General features: G+C 45.3%; 1 protein-coding gene and 1 non-coding gene across 3 annotated transcripts; both read right to left on the reverse strand.

Annotated features, from left to right (window-relative positions):
* Positions 1-1,303: 1,303 nt before the first annotated feature.
* On the reverse strand, positions 1,304-27,094 carry pkig (protein kinase (cAMP-dependent, catalytic) inhibitor gamma). 2 transcript variants are annotated; one of them, XM_023835215.2, is made up of 3 exons: positions 26,936-27,094; positions 3,460-3,638; positions 1,304-2,002 (listed from the first exon to the last, which is right to left on the reverse strand). In XM_023835215.2, the coding sequence occupies exons 2-3, from the start codon at positions 3,608-3,610 to the stop codon at positions 1,917-1,919; spliced, it is 237 nt and encodes a 78-aa protein (XP_023690983.1). In that variant the 5' UTR covers positions 3,611-3,638; positions 26,936-27,094; the 3' UTR covers positions 1,304-1,916. The 2 variants fall into 2 exon arrangements, with proteins under 2 accessions (XP_023690983.1, XP_023690984.1); XM_023835216.2 differs by lacking the exon at positions 26,936-27,094 and adding an exon at positions 8,051-8,171.
* Positions 23,871-23,976, reverse strand: LOC111855879 (U6 spliceosomal RNA). Its single transcript, XR_002840989.1, has one exon. It is a non-coding gene; the product is annotated as a U6 spliceosomal RNA (small nuclear RNA).
* Positions 27,095-27,130: the final 36 nt, after the last annotated feature.

Raw genomic sequence — 27,130 nt, forward strand, 5'->3', positions numbered from 1 at the left:
CTGTAGTTTGCTATGGGTGGGTAAATGTAAAGTGCTCCTCACACCTTCTGTAACGATTTCAGTTCCAGCGTAAGTTCTGATCTCTACACACGCACATCATGATCACCATCGCTAACACATGCTAATGTGTGTTTGCACCTCCAGCAGTGAAAGGCAGCATGAAGCAGACCAATCGTCCCCGCGCTCCTCCCAACATCTGTTGAAATCAAGGACTGAATCCAGTAGGGGTTTGTACTGCCTGACATGATATGGTCCCTGGCATAGGCAAAAGATGGATGGATGGATGGATCTGAAACGTGTGCCAGAGGCATCACTAGGATGTTATCCTGGGGTGGGCATGTTAGGTGTGTTGGTGGGCACCAGTGTTCAAATTGTGTCACAGGTCTTGGGGGGTCCTTTGGTGGGGAAGTGGCGATCCGTTGGGCGGGTGGATGATCCACTTGGGTGGGCATGACGGGTTGGCACTGCCCACCAGTAGCCCCACCCATGGAACAGTGGAGCAAAACGGAACAGCAGGGTAACCCAGATACTCCGGGACCAGAGGCAGGGATCAGTTTCTGAACACATTTTGAAGGGAGAGTCCCTGCCATTCATTCAATATGGCAGCAGGTGGGCTGGGCTATCAAGCCGCCGTCTTTTCGGGCCACGGCCTGAGCTGCTGTTGGTCTCGGTTTCCACTGAGCTCCTCACTTATTCACTCATTCGCTAAAACCATCCCCTGAATTAACAGTGCAGCTTAAATGTCAGTGAATTAGGAGCTTTTTTGGAGGATTTACTGTGAAACCAAACACATTTGTTGACTAGAAAAAGTGTTTGTCTTGTTAAAAATGCTTTTTTTTGTGTCATTCTTGTAAAATTCAAAACAAATTAGCACTGTCACCAATCTATATGCTCATAAATCATACACAGGTCTGAGAAATACAGACAGCATTACTTGCTAAATTTAAATTCAATTATTAAATTTACCATTTCAAGGAGAGCCTTCCTCGTCAATTAATACAGATTCAGCTTGATTTGACTAAGCAGTGCACTTCTCCTAACAGATTCCTGTTAAATCTGTAATTTGTTGGAGCAGTAGCCTATTTTGGTAATTAATAACCCAGCTAGAACAAAAGCCAGCGATGGTAAGAGCCTGGGCTAGAGTAGGATCAAACACAGCCGTCATGTTCTTGGCAAAGAATTACATCCACAGGAGCTTCAGTGCTGTCAAAAAGAACTTTTTGTTAAACATGGATGAAAACACGATTTGTAAAAAGGTAACAAAAGTATTTTGATCGGTAATCAAATCAACACTCCAACATACTTTGGACACACATCTACAAATTTTATTACTTAAAAACCTAATAGAAACATCTCTGGGAAAAGCTTAAAATAAATATCCCATACATGATTATCCCCAAATAATGGCCACCAACTTATACTGAAGCATAACAAGGTAAGATAGAAGGTGTGTATACATAAGGTACATACAAAATTGGGAATGATTCAAGTCTTTTTTGGTATCTGTGTGATTGATAGTGTTCAGTTCAATTAAGTTACACTCCTCGTGGGTGATGAATAGTTGGGAACTGGAGAGAAAAGAGCCGGCCTGTGTTTCTCAAAGGGTGATTAGAGCAGCCCATTTTTAATGCTGGGACCGTACTTGCTTGTTTTTTCTTTTAGCTTTTTCATTCGTTCTTTCCTTTCATCTTTTAAAGTGACTGAGTTGGCTTTTGTAGTGTTTCCAGGGACTTTTCATCTGCGTTCTAAGACTGTCGGACCAAAATAAATCCACAAGGGGGGGCTGTGTGTGGGCGGCATCCCAAAGCCTGCGGCCGCAGCGTGTATCCGGAGGAGAGGCGAAGGCTTGCTGGGGGTGGGCTTCAGAAGGCTTCGGGGGGTGTGTGTGCTGGGGGGGGCGGGGGGCAGATCTCCATCTAAGAGGGGTTCCCATCCGCTTGAGCTTCCTGGTTCCCAGGAGTGTCAGCCTGCGTGGGCGGGGCCTGAGCAGAGCCTTCCCCCTCTGAAAAACACGAATCAGCACACCCCTCTGAGAACACAGCAGTCTGCACAGCCTCACTGCTGATGTCTTAATGAGTCACAGACACAAGAATACATCCGCCAGCACAGTGAATAGGGAAACTGAGTCAGTGAAGAATTTACCCTTCAGTCTACAAAACATACATAAACACAGGGAGACGAATAAAGATTTTGGGCCCAATGAAATCATATCATATTGCCCCCCCAAACGAGACTAATCCAATTAACTTTTTTAGGCCCTCTGTCACTCCACTTTATGGCACCCCCCCCCCCCCCACATAAACAACATAATTATTAAAGATTAATTATGCAGTGGGATACTGAAGGGTCATAAGCAGCTCAAACGCAGAAATTCTGCGACGCTGGCGATGACTAAAACCTCAGCTAACCGGGGCTGCATCACATTTCTGCTTTGATATTCTGAACATTTCAAAGTTAGCATCTTTCTCCATGGTCAATCCATCCACCTTTTCAAAATCCATTAAGGTTCAGAGGTCCCCAGAGTTATCCAGATGAGACGTGTTGTTCTTTACGGAGGTGCCAAACTGAAACAAACCCCAAAGCGGGCAAACCGAAACCTCACAGACTCCACCACCGTAACACGTACGCTTTTCGGAACCGAATGAATGACAAACGTCTCTGTGGTCATTACTCTGGAGTTTCTTTGCTCTCTGCTCAAAAATGGAGATAATATGGGGAAAAAAACAGCATCAGCATAAATAGTAGATGATTCCTTTGGCCAAAGGCTTAGAGTTCAGCTGCTCAAATCATGCATTAAAATAACACAACTCACTCTCTAAACATGTTAAATGACCATGCTGGCTGTATTGAGAACTGATAATATAGTATATTTTTATAGTATTTTATAAAAATGCTATATTTTTGAGAAAAAAAAAATCAGCAAGTGTCATATAGTTGTCGATCATTTTTACTTCCATTTTGTGCAAAGTGTAAATAGAGCAGAAAAAGCCTTTCCGTCCCCCTACCAGTCTTTCCATTTCTGATGTGACTCTCTATCATAGATAAGAGCAGCTAGCAACAGTGCTAAACCTCATAGCATGATGAAGGAACACGCACCGAAAAAACAGTAAAAATGACCATTCTCTCACTGAACACTCCTCAAAACCCCTTCAGTGAATAAATGCTTTTTTCTCTGTGACCACTGCAAGAACAGAGGAGCATCAGCTCACAAACCAGGACCTTTCAGACCATTTCAGGTATGTACATTTTCATCCTTCAGCACTCACTATACAACTTCACCACGTAATGAGAACAGAGAAGGGCCCTCTAGTATGATTAATGAACTACTTCACTCGTCACTTACATAACCGTACCATATGGTGACTCATAGTCGAGGGACATGCCTATGTATTGTTGACACAATGAGCGGCCAGGGTGCAGCGCCGCCCTAGAGGCTGGTACGCACATTGACGCACTTACCTTCTGACTTCAGGTTCATCTCAGACATGTCTTTGGTTAGCTCGCCCGTGCCCACGGTAACGCCCTCTCCTTTAATGTCAGGCACCGCGTTCCTGCGGCCTGTCCGATCGCAGGTAATGAAATCCGAATATGACGTCTCCACATCCATCATCTGTCCATGGCCAAAGCTCTCATTACATCTGGATGGGGGGGGTGGGGTGGGTGGGGGTAGGTAAAGAAGATGCACAGGTGAGTCAGGAACCTTCAGGAGGAATACACTTGTTATTGTGCTGCACTTGAAACAAGAGGTAAATGGATCCCCCCCAGAAGGTTCAGTGGGAGGCTCATGGAATCAAATTACAAGCATGAAATGAATACAGTATATACAGATTGGCTGGTGACTGGACCCAGAAGAACTAGATTAGAGTCTCAGTTCCCTTCTAGGGCCCCATATGTAAGAGACCCATCTCAGAGGCCCAGGGAAGGAAGCAGGTCAAGCTCTGACCCCTTTATAGCCTCATGGTGGGACACTGTCGCAGAGCTTTGTTCCGTGAGGAACATCATGTACAGTCTAAACTAGCTATTTTTGGGAAAGAATGAAGATCCAAATGATGGCATATTTGACAATGAACACAAAAAGCTGGGGCTTAAGAAGTGCTTCACGATATAAGTGCACATATACTTACACATATACATATACTTACACATATACATATACTTACACATATACATATACTTCAGTGCACATACACTTACGCGCATTTCAGTTACAATGTTCACGGTTCCTGTACAGGCTAAATTCAACAACCTTTAATTTAATATCCTTTAGATGTGGCGTTGATATTTCTAATGTTGCAGCAAATCCAATCTTTGGATGAAAACGTGTTATTTTAAGAGCAAAGACCATTATCTCTGAGTGTAATAAACCCAGTCATACAGAAAGAAGATCCCACACAAGCAATACACCCTTTATCAGCAAAATAATCATAATCAGCTTCAATCAGCCTAAACAATGAACCATTTAAATTTAATGAACCTTAGTCTGCTTGTCATCCTTTGCTAAGTTGCTGGTTTTAGCTAAGAAACGTGAAAAAGTGTGCAATGGCTGGGAATATTTTGTGAAAGAAAGAGTGAGAGATAAAGACAGAGAGGCAGAGCGGGAGAGAGAAAGACAGAGAGGCAAAGCAGGAGAGAGAAAGACAGAGAGGCAGAGCGGGAGAGAGAAAGACAGAGAGGCAGAGCGGGAGAGAGAAAGACAGAGAGGCAGAGCAGGAGAGAGAAAGACAGAGAGGCAGAGCGGGAGAGAGAAAGACAGAGAGGCAGAGCGGGAGAGAGAAAGACAGAGAGGCAGAGCGGGAGAGAGAAAGACAGAGAGGCAGAGCGGGAGAGAGAAAAGCCCAGTATTGAATCTATTGAGCTCACATTAGTACATTAGTCATTCATTCCCTTTTCGCCCTGCACTTTAAAGCTGGTATTTAACTGGGTCATGAATCCTGCCAACAAGAAAGGCACCATACAGCTGCAGAGGCTGGAAGAGGGGTTGAAAGAGAGAGAAAGAGAGAGAGAGAACAAAACACTAGATTGCTTGCAAAATGGAGAAGCTGGAGACCAGCTTCAGCTCCCACTCAGAGTCACACTGGGTGCCCACTGTGAGAGTCAAAGTAGCAATGTGGAAGACTCTGTCTAATGGCTCTTCTGTGCATTATCAATATAATACTTTTACATACAGTGGAAAGTTCTATGTGATGACTAGAAGAGCCTGTGGGAGGGGAATATATGCCTATAAAAAGGGGCGGGGCCACATGAGTGCTGGCCCTAGCTGAAACCTGATTGGCCCCCTGAGTGCCCCCTCCTCTGTCATTCAAATATCATTGGCTAATGATAAAGTTATCCCCTGAGTATGAATTATGACCCATGTAATGCCGCTCACCTTACATCCTGGAATCACCCCTACTATAGAATAAGACCAGAAAGCTGCCTTTGCAGTGACACCACAACCCAAGGCCATACTGGTTCCTAAACATTTGACACACATCCCTCAAACATCATAGCTCTCCAAACACAGCTCTAGTTTTCCTTTCATGCAATCAATGCCAAATGGAAACACTGTTCCCCAGACTCTATGGGAATCCGAGCTTTGCAAAAGCAGAAAGCAAGAACCCAGGAAATAAGAGTCAGGTCCCAGGGGTAGTGATACCATCAGACATCTCTCTTCTCCCCCTACTGGTGGGCCCCAGTATTGCACACCCAACAGCGTCTGTTTACCAGTTTCGGGGTGCTCTTTGTTGGTTTTCCAAACACAACCTGGCCACCATTGCTGTGGAGCCTACTCAGAAATTCCAGGTTTGAGAAGCTCTACTTGTGTCCTCCCATAGGCACAGCTTTTGGTTGGGTCAAGAAAATTTAGAACAGGGCATGACATATGGTCTGCCAACGTCCCGTAGATACTGACGTGGGATGTGGTCCCCGGATAACACAACCACAAACTCACTAGCTTGTTAACAGAAAACCACACCTCTGGCACAGAGCCACATGTCCCAGGAGTCTCTGAGATCATTTGCAGCCCCATGTCCATTCGGCCAACGTAGGAAGAGTGCAGCCCGAAGAGCTTGTGGTGGCACCAATGCTGGACGCGAGCTGCTTGGTGAAGCATGAAGCAGAGAGAGACTGATCTAGCTCAACACGCTTCGATTACAGCACCCCAATGTTCTACAAGGGATCCTTAATTCCATTCACGTGACCACCTAATGGGCAGCCACCGAAGCGTTTCTGTTTTTAAACCACGGCATCACGGTTATCCCACACGCGAATGTGCCCGGCATTTCTTGGCTCGATGCAGGAGAGGTCATACCAGGCGCGAATGAAAGATGGCATCGGTAAGAGGACAGCCTTGACCACCGGGTGACTCGTAGGCGTCCGGGAAAAGGGTGAGGCTACGGACAGCTGGGCCAGAGGGGACTGAAAGCTCGGCTAATTATACATCGATGCGCTTTTAGAGGCAGCAGACGAAATGAGGCGGCAGGCGGTTCCGTCAATCGGCTACATGCCGGACTTGCAGCACGTCAGGATATCAGAGCGGGCTGTAATGGCGGAAAAAACCCTGAGATGCTTCGCCCCCGCACTGCTCTGAACCCGTCTCCCCTCCGGTGCAGTCATTTCCTTGGAATGTCTCACCTGGGGATTGTATTTTCCGCACCGTACTAGTCAGAAATGAAAGCCTAGATAGGTTTCATTTTGAAAGCAGTGCATACCAATTTAAGGGAAGACTGCGTAGCACCAGTGCGGATTCAAGCTGGACAGGCTACAAGGCTGATAAGGACATTTCGAAAGTATGGCACCGCTAGAGAATTTGGGCCCCACGAAAGCATATCATATTGGGCCCCCAATCCAGACCAATCCAATTATGTTACAAATCGTTTTAGGGCCCCTATCACTCAGGGGCCTTGGAATTGTCCTAAATAAACCCCCTTTACGGCCCCCTGCTTGCTTCAAAGTGCAAGTGGGGAATCACATGCACGGAAATTTAATTTGTTCCCACGAGTAACTTCATTGATTCCCACCGGGTTATAGCAAGGAGCTATTGACCACTCGCGGCAACTCTACCTACCACGGCTTTCGGACACATTTCTTTCATCTGTATGACTCAATATAATGAAACACAACCATTTCCTGATCAAATGAGAATACAATAACTGGATATAATGATTTACGAGCACATCGTAGGAAGGATTGGAATTTCTTTTTGGCATCTAAATTTCCTAGGCAGCATAAAAATGTTTCTCAGAAGCCCTTGATGTGTTTGTCCATCCATGCAATTTGAGGCAAATGGATGTGCGGGCACAGACAAGGCTTTTACAGCAATTTGGTGGGGAAATTCCATAGTGCAATCTTATGATATTATCACAAAAAGCTCTGTTAACTGAAAATAGCAGTTTTATTTATGTAATGGCTATCTTTCATTGAAAGACAGTGTTCAGCAAGGTAGGGAAAAAATACAAGGCACAAAACCTTTCACATCCCACTCGTAAAACTGCCCTTAAGGACTTAACTGTATATGAGTCACACCGTAACACTGTTGTTTTTCAGAGAAAGCTCGTTAGGCTTCATTCTCTGCTCATTAATTAGGCCTTCTCCAGCTGCGTTGCCAGCAGACTCGGATAAACAAAGCGGCACAGGAATGGGCCTCGGGTTAATAAGCACGTTTCCACATAAAGAAGGTCCTAATTGCTCGTGGTTACGGCACAGTGGGAACTGCAGACAAGTTGAGAGGAAACGACTTATGCATTCAGAGATCTGACTAAAGTAAAACACACCAACAAAAAAAACCTACAAATTTATTTACAAACTGTTTAGCGAAGGGGAAATTTGCTGATTATGTAGGCTCATGCTTCAACAGCATGAAAGTAAATGAATAGTTTTGTGTATCATGTTCCTCTCTGTATAATAATACACTACTATGTACAGTCATATTCAAAAAAGACTATTACAGTTCAGTGTAAACACAACCTCTCACATCTCAAGCTGAAATTTTCAAGTTGAACTGTGACTAGACTAACCTTTGCGTGGTTTGAAAGTAACAGGCTGTGAATGCACCTTTTTGGTGTTCTCTTACCTTCCCTCTCGGCCAGTTTTCCTTCGCTCTGCAATGAAGTGATACTGGAAGCTCGGTGCCAAATGCCCCGCGAGAAGAAGCGAATGGGAAGGGAAACTCTACACAGCTGCCGTCGTGCCAGGTGCACACGCTCTTACCCATGATGCACCACCGCAAGCTCTACATTCCTGTGGACACGGAACCAGGCTACACCATCCTGATGGGGGGGGGCAACCTTATTGTGGGCAGGTTGTTTAGTCTTCTGTGGCCTAAATACCAAACACACCTGCACATTTATCCAGATGCACATTTGCACATTTCGGTAGAATTCTGAGTGTCAAGGTTCATTTTCTCAGAACTTAATCTCTGTTCCCTTAACTGCTACACATCCTGCTTGTAGCCCAACTGGCCTGCCCTCTTTTAATTTAAGGATCATATTCACACTTACATGATACCATACGTTCATACTTGCTAGTCAGTGTCTTTACCATTGTTTATCTTATCTTAAAATGAACTAATCCAGGCCAAATAAAATCCTGGATGAATAAAAAGAGTGAATTAGCAGGTAGGAAGTGAGTAGCAGAGGCCAGAGGAAGGGACTGACTTCAGCAGAGACATAAAAATTTATGTAACTCGATGATTCAAATGACTGTAAAGATTCCCAGGAAGGACTGCCAAGAGATCAACAATGGAAGTGCATAAACATGCATGCATCTGGCAAGCAAAAGCGACTTTTACAGCTGACACACTGGGGACTTTCCAGTATCCTCCTCTCTGGATTTGCATCCCACTCTTCTCTGCTGAAACTCACCCGGATTTTGAGGATTGATAGGCAAAAATGTGAGTCCACCGCAGTCCCTTCATTTCCTCGCTGCTTAAGCTGCCACAGCTGATGACCAGGCAGCCAAATGTTGCCTTAGTTACGTTAGGTCCAGAGTTTCATTGTTCATGTGCAATGACAATAAAGATCTATTCTATTCTATTCTATTCTATTATTCTGGACAAAGCTCTGTGTTTAGCTTGACATTTGCCATTGTTTTTAACTCAACATGCGTGACCAGCCAAACCTGATACGTAAATCACTGTACTGTATTAAAGGTGGAAAGATGAGTTGCGTATTAAAAAGCTCCCAAATCCACTTGAATTCTTAATAGAAAAGGCAGGCTGCCTTAAAACTATGTAAAGCCTCCTCAACATTCCATAAATTCAAAACTAAAAACAACATAAGTCAAGCAGTTTTCTTTATAATCCATTTCTTTCGTCAGGTACTCAGTCTGCCAATTTTTTCAGTACATCCATCAGTCTTTGTCAGTCCATCAAGCCTCTTGTCTTGGTCAGAGTCACGAGAAACCCAAACGCAATGCAGGAAGCAAAGGGCACAAGGCTGGGGTACCCGGGCACGTACTCACAGGGCACAAGGCTGGGGTACCCGGGCACGTACTCACAGGGCACAAGGCTGGGGTACCCGGGCACATACTCACAGGGCACAAGGCTGGGGTACCCGGGCACGTACTCACAGGGCACAAGGCTGGGGTACCCGGGCACGTACTCACAGGGCACAAGGCTGGGGTACCCGGGCACGTACTCACAGGGCACAAGGCTGGGGTACTCGGGCACGTACTCACAGGGCACAAGGCTGGGGTACCCGGGCACGTACTCACAGGGCACAAGGCTGGGGTACCCGGGCACGTACTCACAGGGCACAAGGCTGGGGTACCCGGACACGTACTCACAGGGCACAAGGCTGGGGTACCCGGGCATGTACTCACAGGGCACAAGGCTGGGGTACCCGGGCACGTACTCACAGGGCACAAGGCTGGGGTACCTGGACACGTACTCACAGGGCACATGCTCACAGGTCAGTCAGCATGTCTTTGGGCTGGGGAAGGAACCAGAGGAGGACATGCAAACACCACACACTCACAGAGGGGGCGCAAGTCAAACCCCATTCACTGGAGGCCACCGTGCCACTCATTTTGTCAATATTTTTCATAATAAGCTTCCAAGTCAATTTTCATTAACAGCTTCCCCAGATTATTTTGGGAAATTTTGATTATTACTGATTTTTTATTGGTCATTTATTCAATAACCCACTTTCCCTCCAATCATATTCCAGCTTTCGGCCTGTGAGTTACTCCCCTGTCAAGCAGATTACATTTTTTTAACACATCATGAGAGAACGTCACTGATTGGACAAGAGTCTCTCACCACTGGCTGCTGGAAGAGCTGCCTCCTGATAAGCAGCAGACCCTAGGAGGCTGTCAGTTATGCTGTGTTCACTTTCGGCTGATAGTGTAGCTGAGGCTCTGGCTGTGGCCTGGACTTTAAGACCCTTTTTGCCTCAACCCTTATTACTTTACACAAATCGCAGAATGTGTTCAAAGAGCGGCCCAGCAGGAGCTAATTAGCTAACCCATTTATGGAAGCCAGTAAATGCAACCAGTCCGTGCGCATATTTATATCGATGTCATTAAAATAGCCACCCTACAGTCTAAAAGCGAATGTAATTATACCCATCATTTAAACATACATTCAGTAGAAGTCTCATTACCTCCATTAGAATTAATTTGTAACAGTGAAATATAAAAATGTCACATATTACCCAGTTCATTCAGAAAGAACTTTAAAACATTAGTTAACTGTCCGTTGTAAGAATATACTGGATATAAGAATTCTTGTGTTTTTGCATCATATACAGGTGAGAGTGAAGCCTGGGATCAGAGCGCAAGGTCAACAGCACTGGTGCAGTTGTTGGTGATGATGGTCTCAGTCACAGGCCGACACCCAGACCACACAGCCACAAACTGCCCCTATTCTCAGATAAAAACCCAGCACAGTTGCTTCAAAGGGCTGTACATAGATCATAAGGGGTGCAGAATTGTGGAGAACACAGCAATGAAGGACAACATTATTTCACCAGAACCACTGAGACACACACAGCTCACCCAGATGTGGACGGAAAAGCTCACTGGGACAAGACAGACGTCCCACTCTCAGCCCACAGAGACGAAGTACAGTCAGGTCAGGACTGCAGCTTCTCTGCTTCCAGACATACTGAAATCATTCCATCAACGCAAGGAGGACTGCAGCTTCTGCAGCCCAAACACACCCACAGACCCCCTCACTCAGAACGCCCCTCCATCACAGTTTTCGATTACATTACATAAGATAAGATAACATAAGAGCGCAGACGAACACACATTTAGTGCAAAACCGACAAAGTGCAAAGACAGTGCAGGAAGAGCAGACCAGTAAGTGACGGCTAATGGGGAAACAGAGCAGCGAGCTGGAGGGGAGGAAGAACAGAAAACACAGCAAAGCCAGGGAAGGACTCGGGAAGCCAGGATGTTTGCTGACGGACGCAGGGCTTTGACGCCCCATCGATTCCCTGCGGGGCTCAAAGTCTACCCAGTGCCCTTCGCTGTCTACAACTTCATTCGATTTTCATTTATTCAACCACATGACAGTTTTAAGTGGACATCACTATAAGAGCTGAAATAAATGGCCACAACAGCTAAATCATGCTGATCTCATTCAATGAGGTAAATGTATCCATCTACCCACAAGCAAGTCCATCAGCTCATTTTTACACTCCAGCTGCGGGCTGCGGGCAGCTCATATCATATTCTAATTGTAAAAGACAGTGCCGTATGAATAGGGTGTCCAGCCCTTTCTAGGGTCTGAACGGAAAGGAAATGTTGTTTTTGGTAACGATACAGATTTTAAGAAGCTTCTTATAACCAATAATACTGGCTATAATGTTATACGGTTAAAAAATTAAACAAGTTAAACAGTGGTTTGCTAACTGACTGTCAATCTGTCAAACTCAAACAACAGAAACTGACCGAAGTCTTATAAAACGATCCATTTTGTAACATCGTAACAACCTTAAAACGAGAATATAACATAAATGTCGAGTTATCAGACAAGCAAATTTGAAGTATATTGTCTGTACTATTTAATGAAAGCAGAAACTAACTCTGTTCATCCACCAAAAATATCACTTTAGGTCCTTTTGTGTTTGTGGTATAATATAATACTGCATTTCCAGTCAATTACTAACAACTAACTAACGTTGTGTATGACGGTGGACACCATTTTGGTCCCTATCGTACATTTATCTTTCACTGTCTGCTGGTTGTGCTACCTCCCATTTCAGTAGGACATGTTTGCTGTCTCTTTCACTCTTTCAGTGCCTCTTTCCGGGTTATGAGGTTTTTTAGTAATGCGTTATCCTAGAGAGAGCTGAGCCGGAAGGCAAAGCCATTGATGGCTGATCTACGTTCCTACCCTCACCTATGGTTATGAGTTTAGTGACTGAAAGAATTAGATCGCGGATACAAGCGGCAGAAATGAGCTTCCTCTGCAGGGTGTCTGGGTTCACCATTAGTGACAGAGTGAGGAGCTCAGACATTTGGGAGGAACTCAAAGTAGAGCCGTTGAAAGGAGTCAGCTGAGGTGGTTTGGGCATCTATCTAGGATGCCACCTAAAAGCCTTTTTGGGGAGGTCTTTTGGGCATGTCCAACTGGAAGGGAAACCAGGGGCAGACCCAGGACATGCCGGAGAGATTATACCTTTTGGTCGGCATGGAAACACCATTGGTATATAGCAGAGGAGAGGGAGGTTTGGGCATCTTGGCTTAGACTGATGCCCCCATGACCTGGCCCTGGATAGGCATCAGAAGATGGATGGATGGATGAAGCGCTTGTACGTTTAGACAGATGTGGGCTTTTGTTTGTTCACATCCAACACTAATTGTCAGTCACAATTGTCAGGCACATGTCTAACTATAATTGCTGAGAATAAAAATGTTACCATATACAGCTACACATCATTCTGTTAAGGCTAAACTCCAGGCTGAATCGTAAAACTTTGATTGATTGATTGATTGATTGATGAAACCCTTTATTGCTGTTGCAATACACCATGTCACTAGTCACAAGTACCAGCGAAAAAACTGGCCATCAACCTGACCATACATGTACTGTACAAACATCGCATACACAAACTTACTAATAACTGCGGGCTAGGAGTGCTAAGTTATAACACAGGAAGTAGCTTCTCAGAATTTTCTCCATCGAGAGCTGCTTTTCTTATCATAAATGTTTAAAGGGACATCGGTGTGGGTTTTCCATCCATGGTAATAAATTCGCAGGATCTGGTATGTGGGCTGAACCTCGTGCTTTCACTGCGCTCATGGCTCTGCTAGAGTCTCTCGTACGTCACCATCCTGCCCTTCACTTTGGGAACAAAAACATATTTTACATGCAGACTCAACATAAGACCCCATAAAGAGCAAAAATGGAATTTCTCAAATGTCAGAAAGCCGTACGTCTCTATACAACTTTTTCTTTATGGAACATACAGCGGTCTATGCTGCTCCTGAGAGCTGAAATGTGTCTTTTTCCATAGTAGATGGTTTCGACACGTCATCCCAAAAGCCAGACGCCCCCACACCCGTCCGGCGCTCCCGTACGTCAGTGCGCCTCGGGATGGGGGAGCGCCCTCGTATTTAAAAGCGAGACCAGCTGCGTTGCCTGTAACAGGAACCCAGGCCGCTATTATGAACAAAAGATATTGGGTCATTCTGGGAATCCGAGTCAGCAGGTTCCTTTTCAGCGAGCCATTAGGGTTGGAGGTAAATACACCCCCCTGGGGATTATCGATGCTTCTTTGCCTGTAATAAAAACATGGTAACAGCGCAGGTGGCTGCGGTCCCCCCCCCCCCCCCCCCCCCGCCCCGTGACAGAGCATCCATTAAGACTCTGGCTCAATTTGTTTTCATTAGCCCGCCCCTTTTTTTTCTTTTCTTGGTGCTGCTGATGACCGAAAACAAAATGTCCAGATGGCTGACTCAACATCTCTCAGGTAGTAAAGCGACGATGTGCTCAGCTGGCCACACGCGTGACGTCACACACGAGCACGTTTCCTGTGCTCCCATGCGGTCTCTCCACGTGACCCCCCGGCTACACGCCGTGCCTGACCTCCACCATAATCACATGTGCGTTTTTTTTTTTTAACGATTCACATTTATGATGCTGTCCACCATGTGCCGTACTCACATTCCGTAATAATGTGCATGGCGAGAAACTTATCGCAAAGCTACGCCAAGCCATTGATTAATCTGCATTAATGTATGAGAAGGCCAAATGCAGTCAGCGCAGGAAACAAGGCAACAAATTTTCCAAGGAATTTTTCCCAGGAAACATGACGACAAAAATCAAATATAGATAGAAGTTACGTGAAATTCAGGAAAACAATACGATAAACGTGCCAAGTGAAAGGGTGGTGGTGGGGGGGGGGCGGGGGGGGGGCTCTGATTACAATAGAAATGCACCATCAGGGATGAAAAAAAAAAACTTTCTAGGAACAAACAACAGATAGTATAGGATACGAGTCTCTTTTTACATTCCTCTTACGAAATGGGACTTAGTTCTCATCTCCAAACTGTGGTCATGACAACTATCTGCAGGCATCTCTGCAACAGCCCAGGAGCAAAAGGATCATATGATCTAATTTAAATAAAACACAATAGAGGAGCACTTTTACAGTCCCACTGCTGTCCATCACCATTCCACTGTAGCGTGGCAGGTCATGAGGATAAGAGAGGACAGACTATTCAAAAGACAGAAGATGGATTTTCCTTAATATTCAAAGCTGCCCTCAAAGTGTGAGCTTTAGGATTAAAAGACATATCATCTAAGTCAACGCGCCCATATTCGAGTTTACTGAGGAGGAACACAACGTTTCTTCTTACCAGACCCGCGACCACCAGCTCAGTCCGCATTGGGCCCAGCCCACGGGATCAGATCCTACAGAAGATGTGTGATGTGTGTCCACTTTCAGCTGCCCGTCTGGCAAGGTGGGCAGGCGGGTAGGCGGGCTACCTCTGGCGGGTCCGCTCGGCGCACTGTCGCTGCGCTGGCTTGCCGTGATGTCAGCACATGCTTGTCTGAATGCCAGCCCACTTCAAACATAAAGGGAGTTATGTTTCCGCCGGACCAATCAGCATTGCCAGCGATCTCCGGGCTCACTACTTAAAACAAACTGTATCCCCCAATCCAGCCAAAAATGGCGGCCCGTACGTGGACCTCCACCGTCCTTCATCTGCTACCTGACAGGGGGAGGCTGGGCAGGGGAGGGGGGTCCACATTCTAGTGTCACCTGGAGCACAGTGGAGCCACTAGGACATATCTGGTAGCCGACAGCATGAACATCCGCCAGAGTGCTCAGCATCTCCAGCTCTCATGCCGATACATTTAGGTGACCAGGGTGAGCAGATCCACGTAGGAGAAAAGAAGGACAAGAAGCCGATCCAGGACTCACACTGACAACCTTCCTCTGTGAAATGCTGCTAAAGGTTTCGAGTGAATAGTCCTGAATTAATTATGCGTTTTCCTCCAGAACAGAAGGATGACAAAAAGCCTTAAATATTTAATGTAATGAAATCCGTCCGTTTTGTTTCATAGCCAAAAGGGGTGTTCAGATAAAACTTAAAAGAAACATCTCACCACAGATTGCACTGGTGCCAAATTCCATCCTGCCAATCATATCTGTGGCAAACTGCCAAAGATTCTGCAGAGCTTGAGAAATGCACTCGAGTAGACTTTAACAGAAGCGAACCAATACTAATTTAGCAGAAGGCAATAAATCTTGTCCAACGACCACTGCCCAACTTTGTTGTAGTCAAACCGTGCACCTGAGATACTGGTGGCAGGTTTTTCATTGTAAACAGGAAACATCTGAGGGACCTTTCAGCCAATCCTGCTCGATGAGCAAAGAGTAAAGGAGCTTGATCAATTCTACTACCCCACGAGCTAAGAGGAGGACTGAAAAAGAGATCTTCTGTCAGCTTCTGAGGTTCTACTCTCCACCATCATCTCGGACTTGTAACCAGTGTGCAGGACATGTTGTGTTCAACACCTGCCTTCCACTGGGCACCAAAGCAATATGTTCATTTCCCACAAAACCATCAACAGACTGTTGATGTCATATGAAGACCATTTGGGATTTGGATTCATTTCACACTAGTTACATTTATTTCTTAATTGAAATATTGTATTGAAGAAATACTGTTTTTAGAGTAAGGCTACACGTGAAAGGCATAAGAACCGAAACAATTCCAACTTTATTACCTTGAAGACCCACCATGAAATCTGAGACGACTCCATGGATACAAAGTGCTCTTGTCAGGGATGCTGATTTAGTGCAATCGCTACAATCACCATACTGAGGTCTGTATAAGGTGGCACCACTGAGCAACAAAGCTCTGTCCCTCAGAAGCGCCCTATTCCCCAGAAAATGACTCAGCGTTTTCAGGAACCTTAGATGACCCCCCCCCCAGGCCTTTTTTTTTTCCAGATTAACTGCGGCTGAACTGATGGATGCATTCATCTCATCAGGTTTGTCTAAAAGGTCACCGAAGCTGCATTTTAGATGGCCAGGTGTAGCAGAAAGCAAAGTAGCCACGGTTAAGAGAAGCAGCTCTGATCCAAACATCAATAACAACTAGATGTTTATCACGCCCACCACCGGCTTCACTCAACTGGTTTTACAACAGCACCGTAAAAGGCAAGTGGGACATGGGCAGATTGGGAACCGTTTCCATAACAGTCTGAAATCTAGAGCGGCTTCATGAAATTCAGTTGCTGATCGCGACTTCCTACAACTGTGATTTAACCAACTAAGTTTATATGAAGAATTCAGCAGAACTCCATAGCATCTAAACATTCATCTGCTTAGCAGGCTTAGCATCTTCAGTGAAAGAAAACGCAAAGGCGAGAGGAATGTACCCATTCCTGCTCCACCCCACAACTGAGAAGTCAGAATCTGCGAGGCAGACTAACCATGTAATACTGCCTGTTACATATGTCAGTCACTAGATGTTGTGCAACACTGAGCTAAGCTCTGCTGCCAAGCTGCCGGAAAATTCTCAAGCTAAAAAAAACAGCAGCTACAAAGGGAATCCAAATTCCACACAATTCCTCATTATGGCACCAAATGAACGTTTAGCAAGTAATTAAATAAATACAAAATATTTAGCAATCTTTAAAGCATAAAGATCAGTACGCACCTCAAAGTTTGTGTGTGTGTGTGTGTGTGTGATTCTTCACGTGTACCCTGCACGGTACTGGTTTCCTTTGTGCACCATGATTTCATTCCACAGGCTAGCAGCCCTAAATTACCCAAGTGTGTGCGTGCAAGGACTGGCACTCCTTCCAGCACGTTCCCCTGCCTCATGCCCTGTGTTTCCTGAGATAGTGTCTGGCTCATTGTGACCCTGTACTGTATAAGTGGTTGGGTGATGAATGGATGAATCCAAAAATTTACAAACAGCCTTTTACTGCTGCGTTATCAACAAGAGGCAGGGCTGGGTCGTACACAACAGCATCTGCCAGATCTGCATTACATAATGTATTTACGCTGTGAGCCAATGCTGCGTCACTGAGCTACGCTGTGGGAATGGGGAATAGGAAGGGTGTTCCTTCATCACCCTGGGATAGCAGGTGACACACAAAGCGTGGCCCCAGTGGGTGAGCAGGGGTTATGTTTGGTACATGTGTGGAACTGTTTGTATTGTTTTGCACAGCCTGTATTGTTTTGCACTCTGCGTGTTGCACACGGCCAATGAAGATGATGGTGGCGATGAGGGGCTTTGGAGGGGCGTGGATGCGCTGGTAGATTCAGGGGGCCCAGCACTTGACTGGGGCCCTTGAATATGTAGAATTATATGTATAACTGGGCGGGAATGACTCAGAATTTCTAGGGACGCCTCTGATGGTAATGCATCCCCAGAAAGAGTCCTTGCTTGGCTCCTCACCCGAGCCTAATGTCATGCCCCCTCCCTGATCCTCAGCCAGCCTGGGTGACTGCGACAGGGAGAGCAGCCAAAGCAGCTCCCTGGCGAGAGGCGTGACTCCGTCCTGCAAGAGCGCAGTTCTGGGCTGCAGGCTTTTCTCCCAGGAAGGATGATTCTTCAGGTGTGTCAAGTGGCCTGGGTGGGGCGAGGCTGACTCAGCCACAGGCCAAGGAGGGTTGGGAAGCAGCCACCGCAAACGGGACGGCTGCAAGCGCAGCCGTGGGACATATAAAGGAGACGGGCGCGGCGGAGCAGATGGGAGTGTGGGAGCGCACGCAGAACACGCTTCCTCCATATTGCACTATCCACAAGGAAATGGGACGCAGGGCTTTTACATCCAAGCAGTGAAATACACTAGAGACCGTCTTGTAAGAAAGATGATAACCAAAGACAAGCCATATGAAGAGGAGCTAAAACAGACAGCAAGGGATTCGGCGGAGAGTAGGAGTAGTGTCTGTAGCCTGGATTGGAAATGCTGCCTGGTCAATGGCATAGGAGAGAGTTAGATTTTTATTTTTTTTTGGGGGGGGGGCACAGTTTAATAATTTAAATACAAAGGTTTATTTATTGAATCAAATGAATCAAAATCAAATATTGCAGGGGTACATATCCTCAGTAGGTGTTGGGGGGGGGGGGGTGTTCACTGGATTCAATAAATGGATGGTTGGATGGATCTGTCACTAAGAGAAAATTCTCTGCTTGTGTGGGGGGTTCGCAGGACAACAATATGGGAAATGCTTGGGGGGGGGGGGGGATTTCTGCACCGCTACTCTGTGCCACGACTGCACCTACATAGATGGCTGTAGCAAACACAGAGTGGTAATCACTAAGGGCGAAGCAGTGCAAACTTCACTGCATCGTCGAGCAAGGTAAGCAACATCAAGTGGTTCCTACACTCTCAACAACTTTCACGACGTCCTACTGCTGTGCTGTGGAGAAGATTTAATAACAAAAACTGGCCAGTTCAAATGTGACCACAGTGAAGACGCTGTGACACTTTTCCACTGACTCATGACTCATTCTGGGAAAAAACACCAAACAGAAAAGACAACCCCACCTCTGTTTATGGCAGTTTAATCTCTTGTTGATAAAATTTGTCTCTGTATCAGTCCACAGCACCGGAGCCGTCACATGTGGGTCAAGCCAGGCCTGGCCTGGGCCTGTCTCTGCTCTCATGCTACACAGCAGAGGAAATTCTTCCCAAACTGCCCATCTTCCAGCTTCTAGGTTAAACATTAGAGCTGAATAGGTGCATCAGCGCTGCTACGCACTGAACCTGTGGAGGACAAACAGGAAAAGGCACAGGCGGGGGCAATTCGAGGATTTTTTAAATGTGGGAGGCATAAGAGGGGTCATATTTCATACAGAGGGGCCAACGGCCAACCTTATCATTACCCACTGAAGGTTAATGCGGGGGGGGGGGGGGGGGGGGGGGTACTTTTGGGACCAATCAGCTTTCAGTTGGAGCTAGTTCCCCTGTAGCCCCGCCCCTTTACACACCCCTCGGAACACGGAGGATGAGCTACAGTCAGCAACATTAAATCTGACTCTTAGAAAATTGTTAAAGGTCTGACTATAGTAAAACTAAAAAGTAGGGCAAGTGTTAAACTGGCAGTTATCACCATTGGACACAGAGCTGCCATAAAACACAGAGGCCTCAGAAGTGAGCGTAGGGAATAAGAAACCCCAGTGACCCCTAACCACCCACATGCGGAGATACCTGCTACCTTTTTAACCCTCAGCTTCCTTGACCATTTACAAACAAAGAACTGCAAACGTCACCCATGAATCACCTTAAAGGGAAAGGTACCTGTCAAAACACCTTTTCAAAATCACCTTAAAGGGAATGGTACCGGTCAAATCACCTTTTTAAAATCACCTTAACGGGAAAGGTACCTTTCAAATCACCTTTTTAAAATCACCTTAAAGGGAAAGGTACCTTTCAAATCACCTTTTTAAAATCACCTTAACGGGAAAGGTACCTTTCAAATCACCTTTTTAAAATCACCTTAAAGGGAATGGTACCTGTCAAATCACCTTTTTAAAATCACCTTAAAGGGAATGGTACCGGTCAAATCACCTTTTTAAAATCACCTTAACGGGAAAGGTACCTTTCAAATCACCTTTTTAAAATCACCTTAAAGGGAAAGGTACCTTTCAAATCACCTTTTTAAAATCACCTTAACGGGAAAGGTACCTTTCAAATCACCTTTTTAAAATCACCTTAAAGGGAATGGTACCGGTCAAATCACCTTTTTAAAATCACCTTAACGGGAAAGGTACCTTTCAAATCACCTTTTTAAAATCACCTTAACGGGAAAGGTACCTGTCAAATCATCATAAAGTGTGATTATACTTTACAATAAGCAGGCAATTGAAAATAAATTATTAATATTCATGTTATATTTATGTGATTAAATTTTATAAACAAACAGGTCAAATAAAATGAGGATGTGATTAATAATAAATATTTTAATTAATATTTAATTTTAATTAAGTGTATAGAAATAAATCATGTACATTTGTAGCTTAAATTGTTGGTAATATTAATGTTCTAATCATTTCCATTAAAAGACCCTCTAAGGTGAACTTTAATAAATGTTTGACAAAGAGGTGTAAGTCTACAAAATTAGTTCAATTCATGTGCGATGAGACACAGATTCTGCTAAGCTAATAATATCATAAATGTTTAAAAATAGAATCAACTATAAAAAAAGCATAGAAAAAAATAGAAAAAAGTAGCTGTAAACACGAGGGGGCGCTGGAGAGATCACTGATTTTGTTGTTCAATCAGCATCTGATTTGACAGCATGTCATGTTCCACCTTCCTTTTTGGGTTCTTATGAGTTGGGCTTGGTACCACTAAGAGAACAAGCCTCCAGTGCAGAGAGCCTGGGTTCATACCAGAACCACTATGTACTGCAGTAATGGTGAGCTTAGTTCATTCCCACCTAAAAAGGAGGGCTGGTGTAAACCGTGGAGCCAGTGCTCTTCACTGTACTACACTGGAGCGCTGTGTTTGCAACCCCCCCCCCCCCCCGCCCTCCTTTGCGGCACACAGATCCAGTCACTCCTACGCAGCTGCTCCAGCACCTCTCTCCAGCCGGTCTGGAAAGATGTGGGTGTGAAAACAGAATCTGATTTGCCATGAGATGTGGAGGGGGGGGGGGGGAGAAGAATATTCCCTGGCAGGAAGTGTCGGAGGATGCAAGTGGTGGAAAACAGAAGGAAACAGACCTACCATTTCCCTGCAGGTGCGTCACTGCGCTGACAGCCCCTCCCCCCCTACAGTACAGACTCTGATAGCCCCTCCCCCCTAAAAGCCAGACTCGTCCCTCCCCCCTACAGTACAGAATCTGATAGCCCCTCCCCCCTACAAGCCAGACTCATCCCTCCCCCCTTCAGTACAGACTCTGATAGCCCCTCCCCTTACAGTACAGACTCTGATAGCCCCTCCCCCTACAGTACAGACTCTGAGAGCCCCTCCCCCCTACAGTACAGACTCTAAGAGCCCTGACCAATACACTCAGCATCCTGCTTTATGCCCACTCTCAGAATGCCCACATCGCAAAGCCCCTGCATTGAAGCCGTGAGTAAATACTTCCTGTTATCTGTGAAGGAGGACTATCCACAATAGCTGACAGGGAAGGGAAAGTCTTTGTCCAGCCGAAGTGCCATTACAGCACTTTTATAACAACCCACACAACTTTTATAGGAAGACTTAGCAGTGCCACCTGAAAGGCCAAGTCGCTCCCGGAGGTGTGAGTTATGAGTTTATGCCATGACAGTGACAGGTACATGGTACAAATGGCCTTAAATATGCGTGAAAGACAGAAAAGCAGCTCTGTTTAAGCAGAGGCCAGCAGACCATTAAAAACCTCTTTAGGATCCTTCAAACATCAGTTTGTGAAAAAACAACAGCTCCCGCCAGTTTCTCAGGACTAATACTCTGAAAACTCTGAAGAGACAAAACACCCGATCAATCAGCTGGTATAATGAGCCGGAAACACGGACGCCCGTTTAAGGGAGCCCTTGGCCAGCAGGCAAAGGTCTTCACTGAAAGCAATAATAAGCCGGATGTAAGCGCAGCCAGTTACAGCTACTTACAGAGGAAACCAAAGGCACTTAATGGATTGGAGGGAGACAGTCCCAGTCCTAGACAAGCATTCTGTGAAGCTTTAAAACTGATCTTTTTTTTGCAGAAAAAGCTCCTCTGATACACCTTTTTGGTCCTTTGTAATGGGGGGGGGGGGGGGGGGAGCATTAATAGGAACCTGAAATGTGTTAGTAGCTATAAATGAAGGCTGGCATCTCATTTTAAGGTTAATTTCACATGGACTGTAATTATGGAAAATAAATGCTGCAAAATAGTCATTCAATTTAATTAATCTGGTCAGTATGGGGGCCACAGCTGCTTATTGTTTAGTGCCATAGCCACACAGCCCCTCCCCCCCGGCATGGAGGTTGCCTGCTTTCCATATGTTCATGCGGCTGTCGTCTGGGTGTTCCAGTTTCCTGCCACAGTCCAGAAGTTTCCTCAGTGCGGTGACTTGTCATTTCCCAAGAGTGTGCATGACTGTGTGCGACCTGTGATAGATTAGCTTCTCGTCCAGGTCTTCCCCATACCTCCTGAGATGAGCACCAGCCTCGTCACAGTCCCACACTGAATAAGCGGTTAGGGAACATGGGCGGCTGTTTGGTCTGTAGGATAACCCAATGTTTTTTTTTTGGTGATCAGTGGTCATTGTTGACACACCACAGCACACAGTGCACAACAACTAAATATGTCCTCTGCATTTAACCCATATGTGTCATCGTGACATAGCAGGGGGCAGCTAATTCAGCGCCCGGGGAGCAGTGCTTGGGGGCGGTACCTTGCTCAGGGTACCTCAGTGGTGCCTTGCTGGTCGGGGATTTGAACCTGCAATCTTTCAATTACAAGTGCGCTTCCCTAACCATTAAGACCAATGGCTGTATACAGGTGCAGGACTACTGGTGCCCGCTGAAAGCTGATTGGCTCCCAGAGTCCCCACTCTCCTGTCACTCACCAATTCAAAACATATCATTGGCTAATGAGGACGTGCTCTCCCTTTGAGTCTGGTTACTCCTAAGGTTTCTAACTCCTAGGGAGTTTTTCCTTGCCACTAAATGAATTAATGATAAGGCCACCCCCTCTATATGAGTTATGGCCCCTCTTATGTCCCACCCTACCATTAAAAAATCCTGGAATCACCCCAGAAGGGCTGTTTACTGGCAAAGGGAGTCAATGACCAAGTAGGTGGGGTTCGAGAAAACGAAAAGCACAGGAAATACTGTCATAGAGGAAAATAGATGAACAAACAGCAAGTATGCTATTGCATAATGAAGGGGAACTCCATCTGAATTCTATAACTGAACTTGTTGTTCTTGCAGGCCACAGTGCAAGTGCCATGTGTTGTTAAATCATACAAGCCATAGCAATAGTGTGGTTCCATTAAATTCCCAGTAAACATTTCCCAGTACACTCACATAGAAAAGCCATCTAACACAGATTGTTATTATGTTGTTATTAATTGTTATCAGAACAATTGAGAGACTACGAACATTTTTCATCTCTTGCAAACTATAGCTGGTGGTTCTGGGAAGCAAAACATCCCTCATAATTGATCACTAGTAGCAGAACTTAAAAGTCTTCAGTTTTAAACATTAAAATCACAAAAGCTTGGTAGATTAATAAATCACAAAAACATCTATTATTCATCTGAATTGTATTTATCAGATGCCTTTATCCCAAGCAATGTACAATTGAGAGGACTGTGGACGGGCACTTTCTGGAGTAAGTGGTGTGAAGGGCCTTGCTCAAGGACCCATGTTGTTTTTTTTTAGAACTCCTTGGAATCGATCACATTAAAACACGGCGCTAACCACAGGAATTCAACTGGCGACCTTCCAATCACAGACATAGAATCCCAACCCACTGAGCCACAATCCACCCCCACAAAAAAAGTAAGGAACGCTTCATGAATTTGCATGTCATCCTTTCAGGAAGGTCACACTAATCTTCTCTGTATTGATCCAGGTTTTAATATATGAGCCGTGAGTATTTTCCATACTGCTCATTCAGTACAGTTGTAAAGATGATTCTTAATTATGCATTTTGTTATATATGCAGTGTGTTTATGACAAGCCAGTATAAATATACGTACAGGCTGATGTAAATATATGCATACTAAATGAATACTAAATTAGTGGAATTCTTCAACTACACCATTTCAACTAGAACTGCTTAGAAATGAGATTTCAGATGCATATGAAGAATGAACTTCAAGCACGTCATGTTCGCGTCCACCTCCCACACCTCGCTCGCTCGTTACCTTTAAAACAAATTGCATTCATTTGCATTGCATTTACATTTATTTAGAAGACGCTCCGTGTTCTCATCCCATTCGGTCAAAGTTGGTGAAAGTCAAAAGCCAGAATTGACAATGCAAAATGGGTCTGCAATGTAAAGCAAAGGAATAGTTTAAACAAAGGTTTTGGTGCAGAGTGTTACCAGTAGACTGTATTTGGATGCATGATAGTAAACTCTGTGTGTGAGCTGTACTGCCACAAAAGGAGAACATTATTTTTAGTTTACGATGGAGAAGTCAGGACGGTGGAGGACAAGAGAAGCACAAGCTACCTTAAACAACAGCATGAGCTAAGGAGTGGGAATGTTAGTAAAGAACTATGAGATTTTAAAGACCATCATCATCCTCCTGCAGATACACCCCAGGCATGAGGCTCAGGCGGTTAGGATGCTGTAATCAGAAGGTTGCGGGTTCAAATCCCAGGGTTGGCACAGATATTTCATCATTAGGCCCATAAGTATGGCCCTTAACCCTAAAGTGCTCCAGAAACAGTATTACAAAAAATATGTTGCTCTGGATAAATACAGGTAACTAAATTATGCCAAACCATGCTCATCAGAGTTCTGTCACCTGTGATGCTGCATTGGGCAAGCTGTCAAGGAAATGCCACATACAAGTAAAAATGACCCAAAAGGCACACAATGATGTGACATGTCAATGCGAAAGACTCATACTGTGGTTAGGCTTCCATTTGGCCAGTGACACTGGAAAGTATTGCTGGGAGTCTTCAGATGATAACTTCTGACCACTTACCCGGTACAGGTTCTCAGTGAGCCTGCAGCTTATCCCAGACAGCAGAGGGCGCGGGACGCCCCACCACGGCAAGGCAGAAAAACACACCAAGGGAAATTCAAAGACACTGATTTACTTAAGAGCATGTTTTTTTTTAGGCTGCAGGCCACAATACGGACAAACAGAGGGAGGATATGCAAAGCCCATATGGGCAAACCAGGGCTGGGATTCCACTCACCAAACCTACAACTGTGAGGCCATGGATAGGATCAGTTTAAGATTCCCAGTTTGTGTGAATTATGAGGTCATTTATTCTCTCCTAATAGTTTTCACAGTCTCACATCCATTCATGCACACCCTTTGCAAAGGGCACGACAGGTAAAATACACCTTCAGACCAAGCCTTCCCTGCTCCTGTACACCACAGTGTAAGTACACTCACAGGAATCGATCACAGCTCAAAGGAATCTTCAGAAACCTCAGATGATCTGCTTAAACACTTACATAACTTACACCTTATTTTTCCAGATTTTACTATGAAATCTGTCAATGACTACCTGAACAATACTACAGCGCAGTAGTTCTCCATCTTTGGGTCCGGAACACCCTCCCCCGAAAAACATTAGAAACATTTTAAAATATCCCTGCACAGTGGAGACAAACACTCCACAAAGCAGTTAAATCTTTGCGAGAGAGATGACAAGGCGCAGGGGTGTTCTAAGTGAAATGTCACGCATCAGTTGCGTCCCCCGTCATTCACTCCGCCATCACTCCAGAAAACGGAGTTGCTTCAGTTCAGCTTTTCAGAAATATAATAATAAAAAAAAAACGATACGTGGGTGAACGGCAATTAGCAGACGAGGCACGCACCGGTCTAAGCACCCTCTTCAGCTCCTGTGCGTCTGCACAACATCGCTTATCTCCAGTTTCCACCCACATCCCGGAGACAGGACGACCACAGTGACCTTAAATCGCCTTAAAGGGTCGAGCCAGCTGTCCATCCACAACCCGCCCATTAGTTCCAAGTGCAAGAAGAATTAAAGTTACCACGACACACATGCTTCCCATTATCCGCAATAGCAGTTATAAATAAATAATGCGTACATCACGACCAGCGTATTACTAAAAACGTCATAGCTTTTGTGGTCCCTATATGGTGCTATCGAGCATGCCGGCTATCAGAGCTACTGACTACCCCATGCTTTTCTAAATCATTCATAAAGGCATAGACATTGTTTTTTTTTAATCTTGAGAGTGTATAAAGTTGCTTTAAACATACGCAACTCGCAGTTCTCGGAAGTTGCGGATGTTGCGGCATGAAAGCGATCCATGCATGGACACCCCTAGCCGCAGCATCGCTATAGCATCTATCAGCGTTGAACCTTGTTAATGCTGAGCAAAAGAAAATAATAATAATCATACATTCAATCAAACGCAAAAGCAGGCACCGAAGACTCACGTCTACACTGTGGTTAAATAAGCTAAGACGGTTACGATCACACTTGCCACCGCGTAACCACAGCTTTTGCGCTAGTTTCATTTAGGAAATGTCGTTCGTGCGGCTGAAGTATTGGCAAACATCTCAAAAATCTACTCCAGATAAATGCCTCGGTCGACTGCCATACAGCCGAAGACAACGCACATCGTTACTCGGAGCACCGGCGCTGCCTGACTTTGCCCGAATGATCACACTGGAGATTAAAGACGACAAGCCCTGAAATGCATGGAATCGCCCCCCCCTCCAACATAAAACTGTCTTTCTTTCTAAAAATACCCCCAAGCCAAAAGCTGCGCTAGCTCGCCCGAAATGGAGGAAAACATGCACGCTGCCCGATGTACCCATTTCACGGAGGTTCGCGGCAGGTTCCGCTTCTCTACGCGTTTACCAGCCAATCCGCGCATGTAACATTTTTAACGGCGACTTACTTTGATGAGCAGGAATCTACTGTTTAACTCGGCGGCTCCTAGCAGAAGCGATGGCTGAAAAGTTCCCTGTGTTTTTTTCTGGGCAACATCTGGGAGGGATCGGCGTTTGTTTCAGCCGACGTTTATACTGGACAGTGAAAAGCCATCCTTTAAAGGCGGAGTGCAAGCTCAGGACAAGCCCAGTAAACAACAAGC

The sequence above is a fragment of the Paramormyrops kingsleyae genome, chromosome 6, assembly GCF_048594095.1.
Source record: "Paramormyrops kingsleyae isolate MSU_618 chromosome 6, PKINGS_0.4, whole genome shotgun sequence".
In the NCBI taxonomy this organism is placed as follows: Eukaryota; Metazoa; Chordata; class Actinopteri; order Osteoglossiformes; family Mormyridae; genus Paramormyrops; species Paramormyrops kingsleyae.